At 41.5% G+C, this 25,707-nt stretch overlaps 1 protein-coding gene across 1 annotated transcript; it reads left to right on the top strand.

Annotated features, from left to right (window-relative positions):
* Positions 1 to 1,046: 1,046 nt before the first annotated feature.
* Positions 1,047 to 16,392, top strand: LOC311031847 (monocarboxylate transporter 2-like). The gene is made up of 5 exons (XM_084038374.1): positions 1,047 to 1,138; positions 1,866 to 2,086; positions 6,141 to 6,284; positions 9,506 to 10,312; positions 13,672 to 16,392. Exons 2-5 carry the CDS (start codon positions 1,870 to 1,872, stop codon positions 13,860 to 13,862), a joined length of 1,359 nt encoding a protein of 452 aa, XP_083894500.1. The 5' UTR covers positions 1,047 to 1,138; positions 1,866 to 1,869; the 3' UTR covers positions 13,863 to 16,392.
* The last annotated feature ends 9,315 nt before the right edge of the window (positions 16,393 to 25,707 follow it).

Genomic DNA, 25,707 nt, shown 5'->3' with positions numbered 1-25,707 from the left:
ATCTGAATCTGAGAATCTGGCTTAAAATATTGGAGTCTGTTATTGGACTTTTTTATAGGATGCCAGGTCTGGGGTCCACTTGCCAAACAAGATTATACCAACTTCTTTTTTTAAATTCACACTGCAGCCAACAGAAACGCAGAGCAGAATTAGGATGATACCCATTAATTGTCAAAATTCAAAAGAGCATTCAAATTTTATAAGCACCTAAAAGAGAGTGAACCTGACACACTCCACAACACAACTAGGACTAGAGCCCAATGTCGGACTCACAGATTTTGATTTGCCTTCCGTTAGGTCCCTGAGGGTTTAGGGCTGTCCCACTGTCAAATCGTCAAGCGCATGAGGGCTCGCTGTCATCAACGTAACGTGACATAACGTGACATGTCAAGTGCTGTCCCTTTTCTATTTACCATTTCAAGCCCTGGCAGCCTCTCACGCTCAACCATTTACCAAATGAAGTCAGATGGTTAAAGGCCTGAGGGGGGGACGTTGGGATCAGGCCGTTGTGCACAAACATGAGCAGAGCCCCCCATTAAAACCAAATGACAAAGAAACTATAATCAAAGAGAAACCAGAGTAAATCAGAATGCTACTTGGCCCTAAGCAGATAATACACAGTGGCAGAATACCAGACCACTGGGACTGACCAAAACCTAACAGCAACATCTGTGAGCCGTCCCCTGGAATAAAACCACCATGGAGAGGCTCGCTCATCTTTACCTGCACTGACCATCCGCATAGAAACAAAGTTCTCACTTATTTACTAGAGTTTTTTTAACTGCTTTTTATAAAATAAGATACTTTTTCCCTTAAAAATCTTAAATTATCTTTACCCGTCTGTATACAACCCTCTGTGTGTATCTTTAATCACCAGTTTTCTGTTTGTACACTGTTCTTGTACCGTTCATACATGTGATTATAGACTTGCATTTTGTATGGACACATCTTTTGTCTGTGAGAGAGAGAGAGAGAGAGAGAGAGAGAGAGAGAGAGAGAGAGAGAGAGAGAGAGCGAGCGAGCGAGCGAGCGAGCGTCACGTGACCAGCAGCCGCGGCAGCGGAGAAAGTGTTTGGCTGAAACTTTGCTAACCATCTTTAGAGAGAAGCCGACTGCGGACTGAGGCGTCCAGTGACAGGTAAAGTGTCCTCGAGACTCTTAAGGACGATGCGTTCACGAGCGTTTCCGTGTTTACCGCTTAGAAAGTTAAAGTTACGCGCTTGACGCCACAAGTGACGTTTCCTGACTGATGTGGCGGAGCCGCGTCCACGTGTGAGGGGTCTACTCCGGCTCCGTGCACAAGAGCGAAGATAACTTTCTTTCATTGAAGGTTTGACTTGAACACATCCCAGTGTAACCGGCACCTACTAGCTAGTTAGGACTACAACTAGCTAGTTAGGACTTCAACGACTTGTAGTTAGGACTACGACTACTAGCTAGTTAGGACTACAACTACTAGCTAGTTAGGACTAAGTGGCCACGTTAAGCGTCTCTCTCCGGACGTATCCGTTGAATCAAGTATATGAACTACAGATATTGTATTAACTACTCAACAAGTACAGTTTACAGGCTCTGTTACATGTTTGTCAACATTGTTAGCCTCATTATTCAGGCTCGCTGTCACGTGATGCCAGAGGCTCAACAATACTTAACCTTGTTATCTAACAGTGAGTGAGTTATGACCAATTAATATAGTCTTATTTTGAAATGTGGCCTACTCCTTTAAAGTTCAGACAGTACAGTTGAAACCAGACTATCGACTCTGCATTCAAATGTGAACGCCTACAGAAATAAGCATGTTCATTTGTACACAGACTTTCTACATATATTTTAGTTTTACTCATGCAGTGACATCTGTGTTTTAGGAACATGTCCCCGGCTCCAGCGGATGAGATGGTCCACAAACCCCTGGATGGAGGTTGGGGCTGGATGGTGGTGGTCGGGGCCCACATTTCCATTGGATTTGCATACTCCACGCCCAAAGTCCTCTCCATTTTCTACAAGGAGATCCAAGAGAATTTAGGGGCCAGCTCCAGTGAAATAGCCTGGATTTCCTCTATCATGCTCGCTTCCATGTATGCAGGCGGTGAGTTGATTTAATCACTGTTACCTTGGCCTGCTCATATTGAAAAATAATCAGTTATCAGTTGCATTCCTTGTGACCAAATTACCACCAAATCATTCACACATCAGTCTCTTTAGGTGGGTATACTCCCAGTGGAATCTCTAGTGATGGAGTACACATTCCTAACCTAGCACTATTCCACTGACCAACAGGTGGCGGTAATGTGCCAAAGTATGCAGAAATGTACCAGCAGGCAGAGCAAAGATGCTCTATATAACAAAGATTCTGTCCCACAATTCCTTGCGGCAGCAACATTTAAACAACGCACCGTTCTTGAAAACAAATTATATACCTATCCTGCATTCCATCCATCCATCCATTTTCTACCGCTTATCCTGTATTCAGGGTCACGGGGGGGGCTGGAGCCGATCCCAGCTGTCATTGGGCGAAGGCAGGGTACACCCTGGACAGGACGCCAGTCTATCACAGGGCCGACATGTAGAGACAGACAACCATTCACACTCACATTCACACCTACGGACAATTTAGAGTCACCAATGAACCTATCCCCACATGCATGTCTTTGGACTGTGGGAGGAAGCCGGAGAACCCGGAGAGAACCCACGCTTACACGGGGAGAACATGCAAACTCCACACAGAAGGAGCCCGGGCCGACCCGGGGATCGAACCCGGGACCCTCTTGCTGTGAGGCGACAGTGCTACCCACTACACCACCGTGCAGCCCCCCCTATCCTGCATTGATCTAGCAATTATTTTCATACAGTCATGAAACTAATTATTTATTATTTTTATTATTTATTTAATTTAGAATATTTAACAAGTAAAAACTGTCAATTAACAAATTCCTCAAACAACATAGATATTTATTACATGTCTGAAAAGGAATAGGAAGAAGTATACGCTTATAAGCGCATGTCAATATATCAGCTGTCTCATCATGATTACGTAGCCTTGTGTAAGTGCTATTGGATCCTCTTGACCTCATTAAGTTTTCCATTGAGTTTAAGGAAAAGTAGTTAGTAAAAGACAATAGGACTGATGTGTTTACATTTTGACTGCAGCCATAGATGTTGAAATGTTTTAATCAAGGCGGGAAGCCCTTGTTTGTTAGACTTCAACCATACACACAATACACTTGAACACCACAAAGCCTACAGCTAATGGCTGTGCTCTCCTCCGTGTAGTCAGTGTTATGTTTTGTTACTTATCGTTTGGCATCATTGCCAAAATTAAGTAAATTCCAGTTTCATAGCGAATAGTTATTTGGTGTCTGTCTTCTCTCCAAAGAAGACGACCGTTGTCCTGTATAGTCAGCCAGATATATAATTGATAAATTGACTTCACATGAGTTACCGCACCCGAGGAAATAGTGTTAGGCCGCCTAATAAGAGGGATGATGTCAGCATGTGTTGCTCACCTGACTTAAATCTAGCGATCCACACGGACACCGCCATGGACATTTACATGGACTGACATTTAGTCAATCGGGGGCGCTGACAGAAAGTCTGTACAATGGCGTAACTAAATGCAGGATCATTTATATTTAATAGTCATTAACAACATTTTACACATGACTTTAGGTTTCCCCCTGCTTTAGCGGCAGGTAGGGGAAGTGGGGAGGTTGGATTTTGACCTTTTTATATACCATATAGCCTAACAATACATAATTCCCAAAAAGCTTAAAGACAAAACTTGCTGTTGTTGAACAATTATATTAATATTTACACAATAATATCACAGCCTTTTTCTGAATATTTAATTTATTCTGGCAATGTCCGAATAAAAATGCAGATTCAGAAAACTGAACATTGTTCTATCAGTGTGTACTGCATACTATCGTTCATTACACAGAATGATAGAGGTCGAAGATTCACTCTCATCAGCAATATTATGTTCTGCTTATGTAAGATGTTCTCAATGTACATGACCCACGTTCTCACCCTTCTCCTCTATGCGGCCCCTCGTCCTGAACCTTTGTTTTCTGCCAGAAAGTGATAATGATAGATTAGTGACAGTGGATTTTCAATGGCCATGATGGAGGCTGTAGACCTCTAATTATCTACCAAAACAAAATGCAATGTACGAGTGGTTTGGGCGGAACACACAAAGTCCACTTGGCCCATATAAGGCACACATGCCACATCACTGCTTTCGTAAAAGGCAAAGCAAACTGTGAAATCTGAAATTACTTGACCACAGTGGAGTGGAGTACTTTTTTGGAAAACTCACTACATAACGCAAAATAAATGTATAGTGGAGGCTCCATGTGAATGTATCGGTAGCTGCTTTCAAGGTTACAGGACAACCGGGTGTGTGGCTCACCTGCGCTGTACTCGGAGAGGCCTAACTGGTGAAATATTCCCCTCCACTGTGGCTCAGTCACAGGGCTTTATCATATTGTCCTTGGCAAGGCTTCAGCAATGTCGACCAGTAGAGGAGAGAGACAGGGGGAATATATCAGAGGAAGGTTCAGCACACTTGGGTGTGACACCAGCTCCCCATGGGAGAGACATGACAGTCCTTTCAGAGAACCTCTGACTCAAGGAGTCGGAATGATAAAGTTATAATGGAAGTAGAAATGGTGGTAGTGTGGGAGATGCCCTATTGTGACACAGCTAGAGTAAGAGAGATGATCTATCTTTGACCCCCGCATGCACCTGGTTAACTGTATAAACAGCACTGTGGGTATTTTTATTTCATGTACTGTAGTTAAAGTGGTACAGCAGGTACTTTGGTTGAGGACAGTTCTTTACAGCCCAGCGGGAAGCGAGAAAGTCGGGTAAAAGACAGAGAGCTTGTTTTTGTAAAGGAATTTTAGATCTCAGTTGTGACATCAATGCGTGGACATCATGGAGCTCAGTTGTTTTGATCTGAAATCTCCCAGTGAGTTGGTAGCTAATTTGACAGAATTGAACTGCTCAAAAAGTTAGTTGGTGCTTGTATTACAGTGTATTTGTTAGGAATAACAAACGGCTGCCTCCATGCATTGATGAATATCAGTACCCAAGCTTATATATTATGTTTCAAACCACAACTCTTCTATGAATAGTTACCTTATCTACATTAAGAAATGCATGGAACGAATGTGTCCGTACTCGTCCATCCTAATCTCAGTCATAGACATAGTTGAAGACAACATATTTTGGTAAATGGACCTGCATTTATATAGTGTGTTCACACACATTCATACAGGCTGAGGAGCCGCCTGCACATCAGTAGCTCATCTCATTCTCACACAATCACACACCGATGAGCACAGCCTTCTGGGGCAATTTGGGGTTCAGTATCTTGCCCAAGGACACCTCGGCATGTGGGCTGGAGGAGCCGGGATTCAAACCACCGATCTTCAGATGGACTCACTCTACCTCTACCAAGCCGTCCCTCTTATTATAAATCCGTTTCCTCACAAGGTGAGACATGAATCACTGGCCGTAGTAAACATGGAAGGCAGGTGTTTGCCAAACATGTAATCGTCTTACTGGGCTGTTTTCAATTATCACCATCCACGCAGAAGCATTTCCCACCACTTCCTTGAAAAGCTGGAGCTGGTTATGGTTTCAATAATCACGGTAGGCCCATGTATAAGTTTGATTGATGCTCTCTCCATTTTTCCATATGAATTGAGTAAAATAAATGTATATATTGAAACGATTGGTCTTCATGGCAGGGAGAAGAAAGAGAAGTTTTCATTTAGACATGCCGCAGAAGGGCTGGTGGTGCAATGTCACTCTTTCAGGCAAGGTTATGTGAGTGACAGCATATAAAAGGCTGTTTAATTGCTGATTGATCACAGGGCGTAGCATTATATGGGGAGGGTATAATGAGTCGCCAAGATGCAAAAGTTTGGAGGTATTCCATCATCTTCTGTGATGTCCTTTTGCCCTTTTGGTTGACACCCCAGAGTGAGAATTGGTGCTGCTGTGTGAACCCTTGATCACGAGCAGTAAGTAAGATACTCACTAACACCTGCAGTTTATGTTGAGATCATGTAATGCATGATGATTCTGAACTGCTCTCTCTGTCTTTCTCTTCGTCTTTCTCCTCCTCTTTGCAGGACCGGTGAGCAGTGCTTTGGTCAATCGCTTTGGAAGCCGACCCATAGTCATGCTGGGGGGACTGATGTGTGGGGTCGCGATGGTAATTGCTTCATTTGGGAGCTCCATCATTTACCTCTACCTTTGCATTGGCGTCATCGGAGGTACAGTAACTTTGATTTGTCATTTTTTGGGTTTTTTTTTACGGTATCCAGTGATACGGCTGCCTGAAAAGCTTTAGCCAGGTTTCTAGATTGAACTACTGGCATACTGAGATGAGATGAGATGAGATTCAACTTTATTGTCATTGTGCAGTGTACAAGTACAGAGACAACGAAATGCAGTTAGCATCCATCCAGAAGTGCAAAACAGCAGTAAAGTGCAGAGTATGTGCAAATGTACACTGTAAAAATAAGAATAAGAGTATTGCAGTGGGGTATGTACAAGTATGTGCAAATATACAGTTTAGGAACAAGTATGGGAGGTGCACTAGATGAGTGCGAGTGCAATATGGCAGAAAACAGTATGAAAAATACACTATAACACTAAGTACGCTGGGTGAGTATGATTACACTATTTACATATGAATATACTATGTCAGTATTATACACTATATATACATTTATTAAGTTAAGGCAGTATGAATACACTAATAAATGGAAAACACTTTAAGAGTATACTAATATGAATATGATTTCCAGTGAACAAGAATGTACATTATGGTCAGAATAAATAGCTAAATAAATAGGGGTGCTATGGGTGGAGTGAGTCCTGCTATCACCGTGGTTTAGAGTTCAACAGTGTGATAGCAGCAGGGAAGAAGCTGTTCCTGAACCTGCTGGTCCGGGAACGGAGAGACCTGAAGCGCCTGCCGGAGGGGAGGAGGGTAAAGAGTCTGTGGTTGGGGTGGGAAGTGTCCTTGGTGATGCAATGAGCCTTCCGCAGGCGTCGCTTGCACTGGATATTGTCTATGGTGGGGAGTGAAGAACCGGTGATGCGTTGGGCAGTTTTCACCACCCTCTGCAGCGATTTCCGGTCCGCAACAGAGCAGTTACCGTACCACACTGAGATGCAGTTGGTGAGGATGCTCTCGATGGTGCAACGGTAGAAGTTCACCAGGATCTGGGGAGACAGGTTGATCTTCTTCAGTCTCCTCAGGAAGAACAGACGCTGGTGAGCCTTCTTGACCAGAGTGGAAGTGTTGAGGTTCCAAGTAAGATCCTCGGAGATGTGGACACCCAGGAATTTAAAGCTGGAGACACGCTCCACCTCTGATCCATTACTGAGTTGATTACAGCCCAAAACTAAGACAAGGTACTCATGTGTTTGCAATCAAGTAAAGAAGTCAACTAATTCCATGATATGGAGCCCAGGCGTTTGCTTACAATTCCCATCCGTCCTTGGTTAAGGTAGGGAAAGTCTGCATCCTTTCATATCCTCTCAGAATTTCTGGGTTGCCAGATCTGCTTCCCTTGACTGGGCTGCTGTGCTGATTGTCAGGGGCCCAGGGCATCTGCCCCAGCTCCTGGGGTGCAGTTAGAGCACCAGGGAGACCACGACCAGGACGGTAATTAAGACAGACCCATCTCTGATCCCAGAGAGGATGGTCTTCCGCGGCCCTCCGCACTCTCCCGTAGGCTCCGATCACGGCCGTCACACGGGGCTCCCTGCCACCCTGCGAGGCTCATTACCCTGCCAAGGACTGCTGTGAAGGATTAATAGGCTCAGCAAGTGGCTGGGCCATGTGTAGCGCCTGGGGGCACGTGTGTGCCCTGCTCTTCTCCCCTGTGCCCTGGCGCACCTAGCAGACATATGCTTACACACATGCATAGACAAATACACACACATAGGCAGAAAGATGAAAAACACCCCAGACTAAGTGAGTAGCTTTTACCTATATCTTATCCTTGTATATATAAGATTTTTAAATTGATTGTCTTTCTTTGTTGTCCTTCTGCATCTTTTGAGAAAGTACTTTAATTTTGAAGAAAGCAAATGAAACCGATCCCGGTCAGCTTAATTGCCGCGATACAAGGTTGCATGACAAAATTAATTGGTGAAAAGCTTTTCAGCTGTGAGCTGCTAAAGTGACAATGTGCAGCGATATGGCATCTGTTCATAAAGCCCTTCCATATGGTCTATCTGAGAGGTAGCAACGTATTTCTCAGTTTGGTTGTTTCTCATTGTTTTTACTCGAAAGCGGAATGCTTCAACAAGTTAAGATAGCTGTGACAAGGATTGTGAGAAAAATAGAAAAAAAGGTATTTGACAGGTAAATAGAGGTTGGACCGGGGGCTCCGGTCAGCTGATGGACTTTATACCATGTATTGATAATGGCCCTAACAGTAAACACATGGAGATAAGGTTGTGTAGTATTACATTAACAACAGTACGTTGTGTAAATACGTTCTGTTATATAACTTGAAAGCCTCGTAACTGATGCAATGAATAAATTAAATGCTCTGACTTAAATATGTCAGAATCAAATCAGTCAGAACTCAGAAGTTAAAATCCTTCAATTTACCTTTTTATACAGTTATTTTTTTAAAGCATTTATAACATTTCATCCATTTTATTCTTTCAAATTTAACTATTTTTTTATTCCTTTTAATTTGTTTTCAACATCTCTCCACACCTTCCAAATTAAGAAGTTATCTGGCAATTAGAAAATAAGATGCAACATGCTTGATGTTTGTTTGGATGACCAAAGATGTGTTGATATTCTCTTGACCCTCGTGTGTCCAGAACATACCGTATGTCCTCCAGTGCTCGGTGTAACTTATGTAAACCTTCCAATAGCAATTCAATGACACAGGTTTTGTGAATTATTATTTTAAACTCAATGCAATGTTTAATTCCTGTGTTAAATGTATGAGTATAAATTTAAGATTGATTTTATTGAAGAAAACTATTGCATGAATATACTTTTTCTATAAATCTTACTTTTTATAAATCCTTTGTTTAGACCCACTTTCATATAACATAATAATATGAATAATAAAAAACCTCTTTCCTTTATTTATTCAATTAAATTGTCATTGGAAAGGTAGAAAATAGCGCCCTAACCATCTACCTGTAGCTCTTCATGGAAAATAAGGTGCTATTAAATTGAATTTTTGGGTAAAAAAGGCAAGCGAGTGAATGTATTACCAAGACGCTCTAATTCATTTCTACCTAAATGGAGGAATTATTCCTGAAATAATTTGAGCATTCCGTAATGAGATTTGAGCCAGCAAAAGAGAAATGAGATGGAGCCTTAATGAGCTCCAAGCAGAATCGGTCTTGATTTAATTTAGTGAGTACCCTTTGAAGTTTAGGTTCAGGAAGGTTTTCATACTGAGGCTGTTTGAAATGTGACTTTTCTTTTCAATCTGTCTGCACACAGGCTGTGGACTCTCCTTAAACCTCAACGCATCTCTCACCATCATCAGCAAGTATTTTCTGGTCAGGCGTCCTTTAGCTAACGGACTAGCCATGGCTGGGAGCCCAGTGTTCCTGTGTTTCCTGGCCCCGCTCAACCAATATTTACTGCTCAACTTCGGCTGGAGAGGAAGCCTCCTTATCCTCGGAGGGCTGATGCTGAATTGCTGCGTTGCCGGGGCCTTGATGAGGCCCGTCGGCCCGCCTCGTAAGGCGTCTGCACCACAGAGGAAAATGGAGGAAAATCCAAATAAGTGCAACACAAAGCTAAAAGGCTGCACGAACAATGCTAGGAAGTTCTTAGACCTGTCCTTCTTCAAAGATCGAGGCTTTGTCATTTACCTCATAGGGAACATTTTGTTTATCTTCGGCGCCTACGCACCCATTGTGTTCCTGTCAGCCTATGCTATCAGCCATGGCGTAGAGGAGTACTCTGCTGCCTACCTGCTCTCCATCATGGGCTTCGTGGACATGTTTGTTCGGCCTGGCACTGGCCTGTTAGCCAGCAGCAAGTGGATCAGGCCCAGGATCCAGTACTTCTTCAGCTTCGCTATGGTTTTCAACGGCACCTGCCACTTACTGTGCCCCCTGGTCGAGAGCTATGCCTTCCTGGTGACCTATGCGGTATTTTTTGGCGTGGGCTTCGGTATGGTTTTCGCCCTGATATTCGAATGTCTGATGGACCTGATGGGAAACGAACGCTTCCCGAGTGCCGTTGGACTGGTCACCATCATCGAGTGCTTCCCCATGCTATTGGGACCGCCTGCTGCAGGTAACGCACTGACCACAAACGGTTCATTCACACACACAGATGTCAGAATCAGTCTGACTCACTGAAAACAACAGGAGCTCTATATGAATCTGGATTGTTGAATCTGATCAGCCAGGCTCAGACACGAGTATTTACTTCCCCTTAGATTGCCTTCAGATGATTCTTTCTGCAACTGAAGGGTCAAGAGGAAGTGAATACTGTACACACACACACAGTATACAAACACACTTTCTCGCTTTGAATGTTTATGTCTCTTAGTCACATGCTGTGCATCGTTACAGTTGACTTCAGTGGCCTGCTACGGCGTCATCGCTGATTACGGCTGTTGTGTGGCGCACCAACAAGTAATCCTGAATAACTATGATTGCTCAGGCTTGTATGAAATCTACTACAGGATTTGCCTCCATACAAAGTCTGGAACATAGCTCAAAGCTCAGGTTTTGAGGTCGGATTAAAAAAACAAGAGACGCACAGTCTCACAAACTTTCCCCGTGTACTCTCTGCCTGCGTGTCCTGGGCAGTCATTGGATCTAACGAACGGAGCTATGATCTGGCTGCACGATCCAATTGGGATTCGAGTCTGAGCCAAACTTTTTTTTGAAGGACAGACTAAAAGGCAGAGTGGTAGCCCTGCACTACTTTTTAAACTAACCCTGTTATGAGAATGTTTTTGATCGCGAACCATAGATATTAAAAGGCGTGTGCACCAGAGGTCACCTTACCTTGATTCTCTGGTTAAGTCTTTCTTCTTCAATTGATCATATGAAGACTACGTGATTCCTAAATTCAGTGACATCCTTCTATAAATGGGTTAGACTTGTTTGTATTGCCCAGCATCAGCTACTGTATATGTCCTGCATTTATCTGTCTCTGAAAGGGCTTCAGATCGAAGTGTTGGGACAGCTACCTTCATGGTCTAAATAACCGTGTAATCTGAAGGATATTGTTCACCCTCCCTGCTCTCCTGCCATTTTCAAGATTAGTGCACTTTTCAAACCACCGGCAATAAAACACTCTTCTCTTGATTCAGTAAAAACACAAGCGCGGACTCTAATGATAGTCACGGCCTCTGAAAAAGGAGCCAAGATGGGTTTTAGTGACAATTTGTCATCAACACAACAAAATCACTTTGAACTGAGGTCAAAATAAATGCATTTCAATGTTTTAAAGCTTTCTGCTGAGGTAGCTTCTTTGTTGTGAAATAATGTTAAAGAAAAGATTCCAATATTCTGGACACATTCTACACAAAGTAGACGTTCCAAACCCGCAGTATGATTGCATTCCTAAATGTGAGGAGCCAACTGTGAATGGCTTTGCAGAGATCGTTTTACAGCTAAACCCAGTTATCGAAGGATTGAATGTGTGGCAAAATAAGTTAGAAGATTCAAAACAATTGGAGTGGATGAGGCGATAAATGGGGAAAATAATCAGCAACTATTTTGATGGATTTCAGGCACTTTTAACAGTTTCAGAATCTTCTAAACAACAAACAAACCTTCAGATTATTCTATAATTAAAATACTAGCAGTCAACTTGTTTATATAACCCAATAGGCTTATGTACTACGTACTGCTTCATCTTCAGTAATGCAAAAGTTAATTTAGGGTGGCGAACTTCATGGTGGTCTATATCCCTTCTGATCCTAGCTCTGAAAGCTAGATGACAAATCAAAGAATGTAACATAAAAGTAAAGCGTACAACATCCTCCATTAAGCCCATGTGAGTTGAAGCCCATTTTGTTATTCGTAACATTAACCACATGTACAGCGTCTCCCTCGTATCCATGCAGTTTGTGGAATGAGTGTAGAGTTCTCCGCTTGTGCACCAAACAGAATGACACCTTTCAAGAGGGGACTGTTTAGTGTCCTAGATAAAAAAACAAACTCTGAGGACGTGCAGTACTGGAGCTGCAGATAACTTTATCAGCTGTACGTATCTGCTCACTGATAAACTTTCCCCTTGCCTCCAAACTGAGATTTAATGAGTTTTAAAACTCCGTTTGGTGCGACCCTGTTCTGAGGCGCTCATTTAATAGGATAAATAAGTCCCCCCCTGCACGTCTAACGTTCTCCTCCAGAGGGCACAATCGTTATGTCTGCTTGTTGCTGCACCCCAAACCTCCAGGTCAATCCAATTAGGAGGAAGTGAGGTAAGTGGGTGTAATTACCCTTTTTGCTTTGGGTGTTTAATGAAGCTCAGTTCAAATTCTCATTGAAGTCCTGTACCTGGGCCATAATTAAGCTGCGAAAACATAAAAAAAGAGATAGAGGTGACTATGCCAGATGGCCTTAATTAGCGCTCAGCCAATCAAGGGCTGTCTTAATGAGGGTGATGGTCATTGTCGTAGCCGGCAGATGAGTGCTATCAATCAGATGATACTGACTGCGTTGTGATGCTAATACAAAGGACCCCTCTTGGCATAGTACAACGCCGTGCATGCTCACATATAAACATTATCATTGTTTGTCATAAAGATGGCAATTGGCCGCTAAAGGTAGATAAGATATTGTAACGTGTTATGCAATAAAGGTTATGTAATAGAGGCGCTGGTCCTAGAAGGGTGGAGCGGGAAAAATAAAGGTTGTCAGAAACTTTGTTATAATAACACATTATTTTACAAAATGGCCAAATCAAAATGATTCTGGTGTTGAGTCTTTCTTACCATTGCTTCAATAAGACTCTACAATGGTCTAACATAGGGATTGTGATATAGTGAGATGGACAGACGGACCTTCATACATGCTGAGACAGAGAAATGGCTAAACCTGCCCATCGATCCCCGTCTGGAGGCAGGGAGGGGTGGGGGGGTGGGGGGGTGCGGTTAACACTCTGAAAACCTGGAGGCTTAAATCTGATCTAAACTACATTTGTCACTTTTCTGCAGACTTGGGCTCGATATTTATGGCTCTGAGAATGGGCCTCTCTTCTGATTCGTTTTGGTAGCAGCCGTCCAAATTGCCTTCCCAGAGATGCAGGGAGAGCCAGGAAGGGTGTAATGGCCCCCTGTCATTTCCGACATGGCTCTTCTCAAATTGGCACACACACACACACACAGACACACACACACACACACAGACACACACACACACACACACACACACACACACACAGACACACACACACACACACACACACAGACACACACACACACACACACACACACAGAAGCCAAATCTGAGTTTGGTCTTGCTCTTCACCTTCAAACTTGTAAAGTGGATGAATGAAGATACTATTCAGTGACACATGGTGTTGTGGTTGTCATGGTGTACAACATTTCCAAGTGTGGCATAAAATGGGTACAACTGACACTTGCCTCGTTTAACATCCTCGCACCGTTCTGCCCTTTCTTCCCCACACAGGCTTACTGGTGGACGTCTTTGGTGACTACAAGTACCTCTTCTTCATGTGCGGCTCCGTGATTGTGACTGGCGGCCTCTTTCTCTTTCTCCTGAACATCTACAACTACCACATGCTGGCGAAGGAGAAGCCGGCCAAGGACAGAGAGCAGACCCAAATGACTATGGAGAACCAGGACCAGGTGAGCACCTAAGACATTGATGTCGAGGGAGTTCCATGGTCGGAGAATGCCGAAACCCCAAATAAAATGAGAACTAAACGTAACCCTCAAGTCAGAAGGTGCCGTTAAATCACTGCCGGAGTAGAAGGACATGACACGATTAAAGAGAAGAGTAAAAATGTAGGAAATGTGGTACATTTGGTTGTTTCATTAGTTTATTTGAGGACGGTTACTGTCCGCTTACCACTCTGGGGTTTTCACCTGCTACTATTTCGAGTGACGCAATACGTCGCATACTTGTTTGTACAAAGTTCACAGGGAATGCTGAAATGCACACAGCCTCAATGTTTGAGAGGAAATGTTTGCAGTAACAGTTGTTTCTCTTGCGTGATCGTGAACAAACACTTCCTGTCTTGTTTTGTATGTTAATCTGTCTAGTTTTAATTGTTTTTGCGGTCGTGTACATAACCTAAGGAGTCACGAGATATTTTTCTCTAGCAGTGTTTACATCATAAAACTGGCAGCTGGTTTTGCACATGAAATACTGTAGCTGACAGCAAATGCGTAGAAATATTTTGAAGTATAACTAGATATTTTACTCGTGCAAATCCTGTTACAAAGTGTGGCATTGACTTGTGATCATTCTCTAAAGAAATACTGTTAAAAAGAAAAAGTGGTGACTCTTTACCTCTGAAGAAGTCAGAAACTCTGAATATGAGGGCTGACCTCGGATAGTCGACGATTCCATAGGCTTTGTTTTTCTGTGTATTGATCTCAGCTACACATCAGTTCTATGGACTACACTCACAACAAACAGTGCTGTCCATTATTCTGAAACAATATTTAAGCGATAGTAATATGTATCTCAGCCTATAATGCTGTTGTTGCATTAAAAAACAGATATGATTCAACTCTGTCGACTAATCAGGTTCAACTCGGTAAATTCTTAGTTGGGGACTTCCCTACCCAATGTGTCCATTCCTCAATTATTTCTTAAGGGTCCAAGAATCAAAATATTCATTCATAAAATGAATCCAAGTTGTGAATTTTGTCACGGGAAGTCTATTGCTTACTGTCTGATATCTTCATTTGTCAACTGACAGCGGGTGCTAGACTCTTGTTCCTTCATTTTCAGGCTGTTTTTGTGGATTTCAGTCCAGGTTAAATGTTACACATTGTAATATTGATTTTCGTTCACTGGAGAGGTTGGAAGGAGATATAATTTTCTAAAACATTAAGCTTTTATGTAAAAACCTGTGGAGCTAACATTAGCTGTTAGCTAGCGTTAGCACTTTGCTACGCTACAGGAAACATTTAGTTCTTTCATTTCATTGACTTCTGTCTCCATTGTTTGGTGATGTGTTGGTGTGTCTTTTTTCAGTTTGGTCTGTAGACACGATCTTCTATATTTATCTTTAACCTTCTTTTGCTATTGATGCACTGATTGCAATTTTTTTGCAATCTATTTTTCAGTTCTTTATCATCTGACCTGCTGATTCCAGTTTTTGCAGATTCCGATTTTCGTTCTAGGGACTGTAATTACAGCAAGGCTCCAGACTCTATTTTTACCACCGTCCCAAAAAATAGTTTCACCCGTCCCAAAGTCAGTGTCAACAATTCTCAATGTTATCCTTTGACTTTATTATTTTCATCTAACGTGGTTATTTGCAAAAAGCACACCTTTAAATGCATTAGGCAATAATTATTTATTCAAATTGCTTTTGATTATTTAAAACATCTCTGCATTAATCATTTTAATAATGTATTTTAAGCTGCCTAGAACTAGTGTTAGGAAGTCATAATTCCCTCTCCATGTGTTTTATATTGCTGTGAAAACAACTATTTATTAAAGTTTCTCAGCAAAAACTCAATTTTACGAGATTCCATTTGAACGCATCATGACAACGTTATAAGAGGTGGAGGTTGAACGGACCATAATGCAAGTCAATGCCACCAGCAGGTCACTGCACAATATAATGTCTGATTTAGTTGGTTTGTGCAAATGTTTTCAGGTTTTTTCCTACATATTATTTTGAAGGGTCAATTGATATGTTATTCAATAGACTTATTTTTATACAAGTAATATTCATACTGGTTTAAATAAACCATTTGATAGTATTTAACTAGAAGTGTGAAATATTAGACATGTCCCATATAGACGCCTGTCCTCAATATACGCCTGCTGAGTTCAGTGATTGAAGCAAATAAAAGCCTATTAATTGCAGTTTTACGGTAAAAGTCTTTTTAAATTGTCAGTATTTATTTGAATAGAAATTTAAACTGTTGTTCCACAGTAATGTATTTCTTTTCTTTGTTGACGTTTAGCAGTGGCATTTGTTGTTTGAGCAAAATTGGATTTGCATGCACTGTTAATTGATTTGATATGTTTTTTCTTGTGCATTTGAACGTGTTCTTGAGAAGAAAGATAATGTGTATGGCAAGTAATCCTATGTTTAAATATTATAGGTTTTTATTTGAAGATGATGACATTGTCTTTACCAGAAAATTCAAGCTTTAGTTTTACTAATTTGATCTTTTGACATCTTATGTGATCTACCATTAAAACTGTACGGTTAACCTTAATACAATTCCCACATGTTTCATTCTTTGTTTTATTTATATTTATTCTGATAGATTTCTGGCTTGCACCAGTAAAGTCATAACTATTTGTCGTGAGTGATGATTTTGTTCAGCAAAACAAATATTCCCATAGTTTTTTGCATTCCTCAGCCAAGCGGGTATGTAAATGACATTCAGACACCAGAGAAATGCCGTCACATCAAGATCTACTGCGTAGCTTCTCAACGTTGGTGGCCGTGTCCAATTTTTCACGACAATTAGAAGACTGGGGAACAAGTTTGGAAATGTCAGCAGCTTAAGGGCGTGAGCACCTAATGAAGCAAGGCCCGGATGTTCCAAGCTAGTGCTCTGAGCTGCATGCAGCCTCACACACATCAGCAAATCAGTGGGCCAATAAATTAGAAATGCATGCGCAAACACACATACACACACACACTGGTGCTGTCTCCAGTCCCTACGCCAAGTATTAGGCAAGGTCTTTGGACATGACAAGGTGGAAAAGGTACCCCAGAGACAAGGTGATGGGAGCTGGGACCGGAAATCTGTTTATCATTATTATATTCCCTCTCACTGTTCCCCTCTCGCATGCTGCCCCTCCTGAACAGGCCGCCCTCCATACAATGGGTGTTCTCTCTGAACTTCATGTCCTCCATGCTCCATGGTGAAAAGCTCTCCAGAGGGTCCTCTAGATGGTAGGATGACTAGGCAGTGGTTGTTGAAAATTACACTGGGGCCAAAAAAATAGATAATTTGAATTTCAAAAGTTGCTGCAATGTCAATAAACAAGTCCCATCTCCACTGGGACGAACATGATCCTCCTCAGGAGGGAAATCCTTCTTCTCCCACTATCCAGAGACCTTGAATGCTGGGTGTCAGTATGGGTGCTGACGTTGGCGTAAATTTAATTTCGTGGCATCCGTGTCTGTAAATAAATAAGAGCAAAGAATAATAAACAAGAAGAGAAGCTGTGATTGAGTGTCTTACTTATCTCTTAATGAGGGCTGCAATGAGAATGTATCACCGTAACGCTAATTGACAGCTCTCAGTTAACTGTCAGCTCTTGTTAAACCAGTAGCCTAACTTGGGAGTGCGCGGTTGTAATTGGGTATCACTCTTCATTAATAACATCTCGTCTGTAATGCGCCAGTGATAGTCATTCTAAAACGATCTGACTTTGTTTTTATTCCAATCCGTGCAACATCTGAAGCATGAAAAAAGGCTAATGTTAGCTACGTATGGTAGCGTATTTAGCTTTGTTCGTCCTGGGCAATACAGGAAAAACACTCGAGGCTCTCTAGCGTTTGTGTTGATCAGCATCTGCATAAGTGGAGCGGAGTGCAGACAGGAGACCGGTGTCTGCATGTTGACTGTCTCTTCTCCTGACCTTTTGGATCTGTGGAAAATCAGATCTCAGTTGTTTACAATAGGTGACTGACCTGATGAATCTCGAGTGGTCTTACACAAGCAAGAGCCGGAGACAAGCGGGAAGGAGAGAATGTGATCCCGGAGGGCTCAAAGAGCACTGCGCTCTATCAACACTGGAAATTGAATGGGATGTTTCAGAGCAGCAGCGATTCGATGGGCACAAGGTGTTGAGTAAGCACAGGCTATCCGACGTAATGCTTCCCTCGCTGGGGTTGAGATCAGACCTACGGAGCACAGTGAAGCAAGGACACACACACACACACACACACACACACATACAGTGGCCTTTAGGTTTGAACTATAGATTTGAGGCTTTGTTATTTGCTCAGGGAATACACTGAGGGATTATACTAGATAACACTAGAGATGTGCTATTTCCACATTTGCCACGTCTTCATTAGAACATGTGCATGTCTGCTATCATCCGATTCCCTTTGGAGTGTTACTATTAACATAGGAGCAAAAGTTAATCAGAAAGGGCTTATCATGGAGCACCATCTGAAATATTACAACATGCTCCCAAGAAGAACGAATCTGGAAAAAAAATCATTTTCAGGACGGACTCTAAAACTTTGCCTTGAACATAGAGAACACTTTTAACCATCTTTCAAGGATCTTAATTCAATTATTTTTAGCAGATATTAAGGTGCATACCGCCGCCGACATTACCGGAGTATGTAGAACAGGACCTATTTTATTAGTCTGTCTTCACTCCTCAGTGTCAAAGCTAAGTATAACTACATCCATAAATTCTTAAAGTGCATTACTAACGTATGATATTTACTTTTAACTTTCCGTTGTGATACATGTTCAGACAGGTGCTTTTATTGGTCACATTTATGCAGCCTCAAAAGATGACATCTGGAAAGAAAAGTAAAGTAATAGAGACCAAGTGAGATAACATCATCTGTGCTGAAGCTCTGAATCAGGAGGTGATTTTGCTTCATTATTAACAGTAACACATCACTCATCATTGTGATTTACACTTCTTGAGAATCTGTCTCTGATGTCCAAAACACTTGAAGTTGTAATTTGTTTTCTTAGTTTTTTCTTAGAGAAAAGACGCAAAGCATTTTGGGGAGACGAGGACAACAAGGTGAGGAGAGGTGGACCAGGGACACTGTGTACACAGCTGAAAACTGCAAAAGTCAAATCACATTTTTTATATTTGAACGATTGTGTCTGTGAGATTGTGTTTGTTTTTTTTGTCTCCTTCAGGAAAAGGCCGGAGGAGCAGCTGGACACACAGGGAAGCTTGTCGGAAGCAGCTCAGCAGCATCTGAGACGAGATTGATGCTGTATGAACTCACTAAGTATTCTTTTGATACTTTTGTTAATGTGTCAGATTGTGTTATTTGTTCGTTTTTGAAGATATTTATCTGATATTTTAGCTTTTTTTAATTGTTAGATGATCATACAGAATGCAGTCATTGTTATTTGTTACCTTTGTTACCCAATTATTAGAGTGACAGACAGTTAAGGTCTCTATTTAATTGTCATTTTGTGACTTGAAAGGGCCTTAAATGTAATTGAATGTAAGGCAACCTTTAATTTGTAAATACGTGACAAATACTGTAGCTTGAGAGCCTCCAGTGTTTTCCCTGTATTGTCCAAGAGGAAAACATTAAGTAAGCTCCCATACGTAGCTAACCTTAATCTTGTTATGCGGTTTATTCATGCTTCATAATACGTACGCTGCACAGATTAAAATGTAAATAAACTAAGTCAGATTGTTTCAGAATGAGTATAACGGTGGTGTGGATTAGCTGATTAGCCCACGTAAAAGCATACTGTGAGACAGGAGTCAATAAATGGCAGTGTAATGCCATTAAAATGTCATAGTATAATATGCCATAAACGTCCAATGTAAAAGTCATAGTATAAAAGCCACAATACTATATGCAATGAAATGTCATCAAAAATGTCCTAGTATAGTGAAAAAGGTATGTCATTAATGCTGTAATTATATAGTGTAGCATAGCAATATCATAGAATAGTATGTAGTAATAATAATGGTATATTATAAGTCATGTAAAATCATCATCATCATCATCATCATCATCATTATCATCATAAGTATTGTGATATCAGCAGAAACTCAATACATCTTGTGTCACACAATGAAAATGAATCTATTCCTATTACACCCTGATCCACAAAATAATATATAAAGAAAACATTGTTTCCTTCTTGTTGCTAAATGTAGCAGTTAAGCCTATTTTCTGAATTTTTTATTGTATTCGCATGATTGAAAAAGTCCCAGCAAAATTAGTCAAATGGAATGAAAATCGACTTCTTCGAAATTTGCCTGAGGTAAGAAATGATTTCCTCAGAACTTTGGAACTTTTCTCATTTATTAAATAAAACCACTGGATCACAACAGGAGTATTACAGCATTTAATCAAAGGAAACACTCCACCTAACAAAGATAAACATTTTAAATTTGATGTCAGCAGGGAACAAAAATGTTTACAGACTTTGACATCAGGTGACACATTTATAGAATTATTGCATGTGTTTTGATGTAGCTGGACTTCTACGCTGGCCCTCATGAGAAGGAGATCAGTCTGCCATGTGGTGGGAACCAAATCCTGCCTCCCACTCAAAGCTTTCAGTAGATTGTTAAAAAAAAAAAAAACTATACAATTACTTTTTTGTGACTTTTTTGGACATGCTCTACTAAACGATATGACGGTGTATTAGGGCCACTGTAGGGGGAAAAACAGCTGAGAGAGGTGGGGCATATTCAGAGAAAGAAGTTTTGACAAATTATAGTTACTTTACTTTTTTTTTAAACTTATTACTTTTTTGGACATACTAGACTTCAACTTATGACTATTTAACATGCTATATTATGACTTTTTTTCTATCATATGACTTTTTTAGACAAACTATACAAGTCATTTTTTGTGACTTTTTTGACATACTATACAATAACTGTTAATGATTTTTTACACATACTCTACTATGACTTTTTATTACTTTTTTGGACATTCTATACTTGAACTTTTTATAACTTTTGTCGACATGCTATACTACGACTTTTTTCTGATAAACTATACAATAACTTTTATATGACTTTTTTGAAAATGCTAAACTAGAACTTTTTTTAAAATGAACGGGTACGGGTAACTTTGTGTTTGGTTGTTGTTGTTATTGTGTTTTTGTTCAAAGGACTTTAAGTTTTATATCTTAAGTTTGTATTTTTATACATTTTATTTATCAGAACTTTAATATATTTTGATGTTCCTCTGTTCCGTTGTGACAATAAAATTAACAAGTTTATTTTTAAACTGCATCATCATATTATTTTAGTGAAGACTCATAAATAACTACAAATAACTAATGTAAGGGAAATCTGTTAATGTTTTGTTACGCGTTTCTGAAATAAAAAAATAAATAAAATATCGGCCATTGTATCGGAATATCGGATTTTTAAATCAACAAACATTTGCATCGGTATCGGCCTTTATCGGTCGGGCTCTACTCTGCATTTGAAATCAAAATTCCACCACTGATGAAACTAATCTGGCGTCTATAATTAACATGCTGTCTTTGAGCGCTGTGGTTGGGCCAACATGATGAAATGTGTTTATAATGTGTGTGTGAGACGGAGCCGGCATGGCGGTGCACTTTACCAGTGACATGGTGATTCACTAGCCATCACTCCAGCAGCAGCAGTCAGATTGGTGCAGCTATATGGGGCACCTCCAGCACTCCCATAGGTGCGGAGGGAAAGTGGGTTCTTGTCGCCGCACTTTTTCTCTCCCCTCTCTGAGTCTCCTGAAGAAGGAGGAGAAGGGAGTCACAGCACGTAGCAGCGCCCCGGGCCAATGTTCTCCCTCTACGTGTCCTGCTCTTTTCCCTTTCTTTCTCCCCGACTTTCTTCCTTTTGCCGTCCACCCCCCCCCCCCCCCCCCCCCCCCCCCCACACACACACACACACACACACTCTCTAGTCAGTTAGTAAACCCCCTTTCTCTCCGTCTGTCTGGCTCCACCACTTTCTCTTTATTTCTCCTAATATTCTCTCCTTCTCCAAGAAAACTCATTGAATGCACTTCAGGAATTCCTTTTTTTTTTCTCTTCTTTTTTAAGGGCTTCTTTGCACAAACACAGTTCAAACCCGACTGCCCTCAGTGCTGTCTCCTTTTGAAACTCCCTGCTCTTTGAATACCAGCCGTTTGAAGAGAATGCCCTCTGCATTTCTTTCCCAGTCACTCAAGTACGCTTGCACACTCTCTTGCACACACACACACACACACACACACACACACACACACACACACACACACACACACACACACACACACACACACACACACACACACAGGCATATTAGACTTACAAACCATCAAACTATACATGCGTGCACACACACCTGCATCAGTCATTTGTCTATTGGTATAGACAGAATTCGTCTTCTTCTTTGAACTCATGCAACATCATTTCATGCTTCTCTTTCTCTCTCAGACGACACTTAAAAACACGGCCTTACGCTGTCCGCTCTCCGGGAACGGTCTAATTCAGGTTAAACTGCTAACAAGCATCTTTTATTAACATTGTTGGCTTGAATTAATTAGTTGAAGGGTAGGTACACTCAAGAGCATATGACTTGAAACTTGAAAAGCACAGAGAAAAATGAAGCATGAGAAGTTAAAATTAATAGTTAAACTAAATACTATGTGCAACGACATATTAATTATGTGATGTAAATGTGTGGTTGTGTTGCCTATAGCAATAGGCTAATTATAAGGCCTAATTATTTCCATAACTGTATATTAAAGTAGCCCCACTGTTCACAGTGAAGTCTGTGGAATATGTGGAGTTGTGACATTTGTTCATTTTAATATTTCAATGCTGTGAGCACATAATCAATGATCTATTCACCTTTATTGTATGTGTTTGTTGGCAGAATCTCAGATTGGGAGATTTTAAAGAACAACATAGTCTTTCATATCTTTTGTTGTTGTTGTCATTAACTTATTGACTGAGTAGTGTTTGTGCCCAGCTGTTATGAAATTCTAAACCTTTTAAAAAAAAAAAAGAAAACGTTTATATTATTTTATAGACCTGTTTTTATATTGATTTACATCTCTGAGTGCTACAATCAGGGAATGACAGTCAGGCAATAAGAGGAACATATTGTTGGTTTAGTGTCAGATGGCTTTGCACGAGGAGACGACGTGATGAATATTCGGCGCATCGACCAAAAGCTACTTTACTTTAGTGTCAGCACGTAATCATAGCCACTGTTTGGTTTTGCTTTCCTTCCCCTGTCCACTGCCCTTCCCCACCTTCTCCATGCTGCATGTGTTTAAAGCTTTGTCAACAGATGTGGAGAGGGTCACTAGGTGTGTGGACATACCAGCCAAGTGCCTACCTGTCTGGTTTTAATGGGCAGCATATGGAGGCGGTGACTGATGAGTGGCACTCGGCCGCTGACAGGTGCTGAATCGTCTGTCGCACTGACCCTCGCCCCACAACGGACCAAATCAGAGGACACCTTCATTCAGCAGACCTGACCCTTACACACACACACACACACACACACACACACATTTGCAATGACGGATACAAACATTTGAACCCTCTAGAAGCCAGCCAGAATTCAAGGAACGACTGTAACTATTTCAGATTCTATTTTGGAATCGTGTTCGATATTTAGAGTGCATGTCTTTGAACACACATAGCCAGATCACACAAACTTGACACTCGTGTTGCTGTGTTTTCTCCTGTGTACATTACATGTAATGGGAAATTCATTATTCAGCTATCAGAGGACAAAAGAGACGCTGAAAATCTAGTCCCTGGTAATTCAGGAAGGAGTTTGATTTTCCATATTTAAGGGGAAAACACCCGAGAAGAAGTGCCTGGTAAAGCTTTGTTAGGTTGTCTATTGCAAGGTGTAGTAAACACATAATTCATGAGCTTTCTCTTTAGATCATTTTCCTTTTCGTCTCACCGACACCAATTCAAGAAAGCTGCTGCTTTCACCAACATTGCACCGATTACAGGGTTGATCCCACAGGCTTATGTATTCATTTTTTTAGTCATACTATCCTTAAGGTCAATATATTCTTATTAATAGAGTGCGAAGTCAGACAGCGTACTGTTTATGGCTGCATAAAAGTTATAGAGATATTTTTCCCCTGCTCATGAGATTGAAAAAATAACTGCATCATCATCTGAATATTATTTATGTGGACAAATCCTGAACAAAAGTTCAAAAAATCAGACTAAATGTTTTTACAGAGCTGCGAAAACACGTCTGCATCTTGAAAATCAATACCTCCTTCTGAGTCCGGAGGTTATTCAGTGTACAGTATGATTATTTTTATGAATATAAATAATAATAATTAATATTTATAATAATTCTAAGTAACAAACTTGCAACTTCTCATCCATCTGTTCGTCTCCCTGTTTTTTCTGCTGTCCTTTGACTCAGAGATGGGAAGGGGGGTTTGTCGGATTCTATGGCAACAGGCGCCTGCAATAAGGTCGCATCGGAGGTGTTTAATTAGTGGGCCACAGTCGTCCCTGCAGACGAGCTTTTTATTACCTCAATATGTCATAGTGTGCAACAGCTAGCAGGCACACAAACACACAAACATGCACACAAACACACAAACATGCACACAAACACACACTTGCTGTCCAGCGAGAGGATGGCAGGGCAGGAAATAAAACCCTGAATGGCTGTGAGAGGAAAAAGTGAATGAAACAAAGAGAATGTGGAAAGACGGAGTGAAAACTAAGACAAGCGAAGAGAAGGAGGTCAAAAACAAAGGTGTGAGGTTCGGCGAAATATCAGCAAAGTAAGGATCAGCCCTAAAACTGGCAAGAGCAGGAAAAGGACGAGCACAAAGTAGGAGAGAGGAACGCTGCCACTGTGGTGAGGCTCCACGCTGCGCTGCCACCCAGCACAGCATTCGTTCCTTTCATTAACAGCCTGCTGAGATGTTTGAGGGGTTTAGCCAGCTGATCGCTGGGTCACTTTGGACGGCAGAAATGAGTGGCATCTGTTCAGTTCTGACTGTGTGCGCCACCAAGCCAGTTGGACGTATCACTTTACCGTGTTTGCGGGGTGCCAGGGCCGTTAACGCATGCCAGCCCTGTGAATGGCTACGCAGCTACACGGTGCGTGCCAGGACGTCATTAGCCGAAGCAGAGGATGCCTGGGATGTGCACACGCACACACACACACACACACACACACACACGCACACACACACACACACACACACATACACTAAAACAGAGAGAGAGAGAGAGAGCGTGTATGGTTTTGTAATGGTGTCTGATAGCCGTTTGTTCATGAGCCTTTTATGTGTGTGTTCAACAAAAAGAGCGTATGTGGATAGTCAAATTAACCAAATGCCAAGTGTAACACAGAGAGTAATTGTGTGTGTGTGTGTGTGTGTGTGTGTGTGTGTGTGTGTGTGTGTGTGTGTGTGTGTGTGTGTGTGTGTGTGTGTGTGTGTGTGTGTGTGTGTGTTTTACATTCAAGTGTAGATATGAAAGTAAGAGTTGCATGGATGAATGAATGTACGAATGTAATCCTAACCCTCATGTGTGTGTCTTTATGTAAATGTGCGTGCCACCAGCTTTTTGCCACCTCTTGCTCTTTGTTGCTCTCACGCAGCATAGCTGGAGATATTAATGGAGATATTAATGAGCACGTGGAGGACCTCCAGGGCAGTCCCCCCCCCCCTCCTCTTCGCCCCAACGTGCTTGAGGTGGCATCCTCAGTGCCAGTCTGAGAATCAACTGAAGCTTTTAGAGGGGAATGGAGTCACGCCAGGGGGTCCTGGAGGAAAAGATGAATGGTACGATGGATATGGATGAGAGTGGAACCCTGTCATCTCGTGTG

The sequence above is a fragment of the Eutrigla gurnardus genome, assembly GCF_963514095.1.
Source record: "Eutrigla gurnardus genome assembly, chromosome: 2".
Taxonomy (NCBI): Eukaryota; Metazoa; Chordata; class Actinopteri; order Perciformes; family Triglidae; genus Eutrigla; species Eutrigla gurnardus.
Note: the sequence above shows the minus strand (reverse complement) of the source record. Positions and strands in the feature narration are given on the sequence as shown.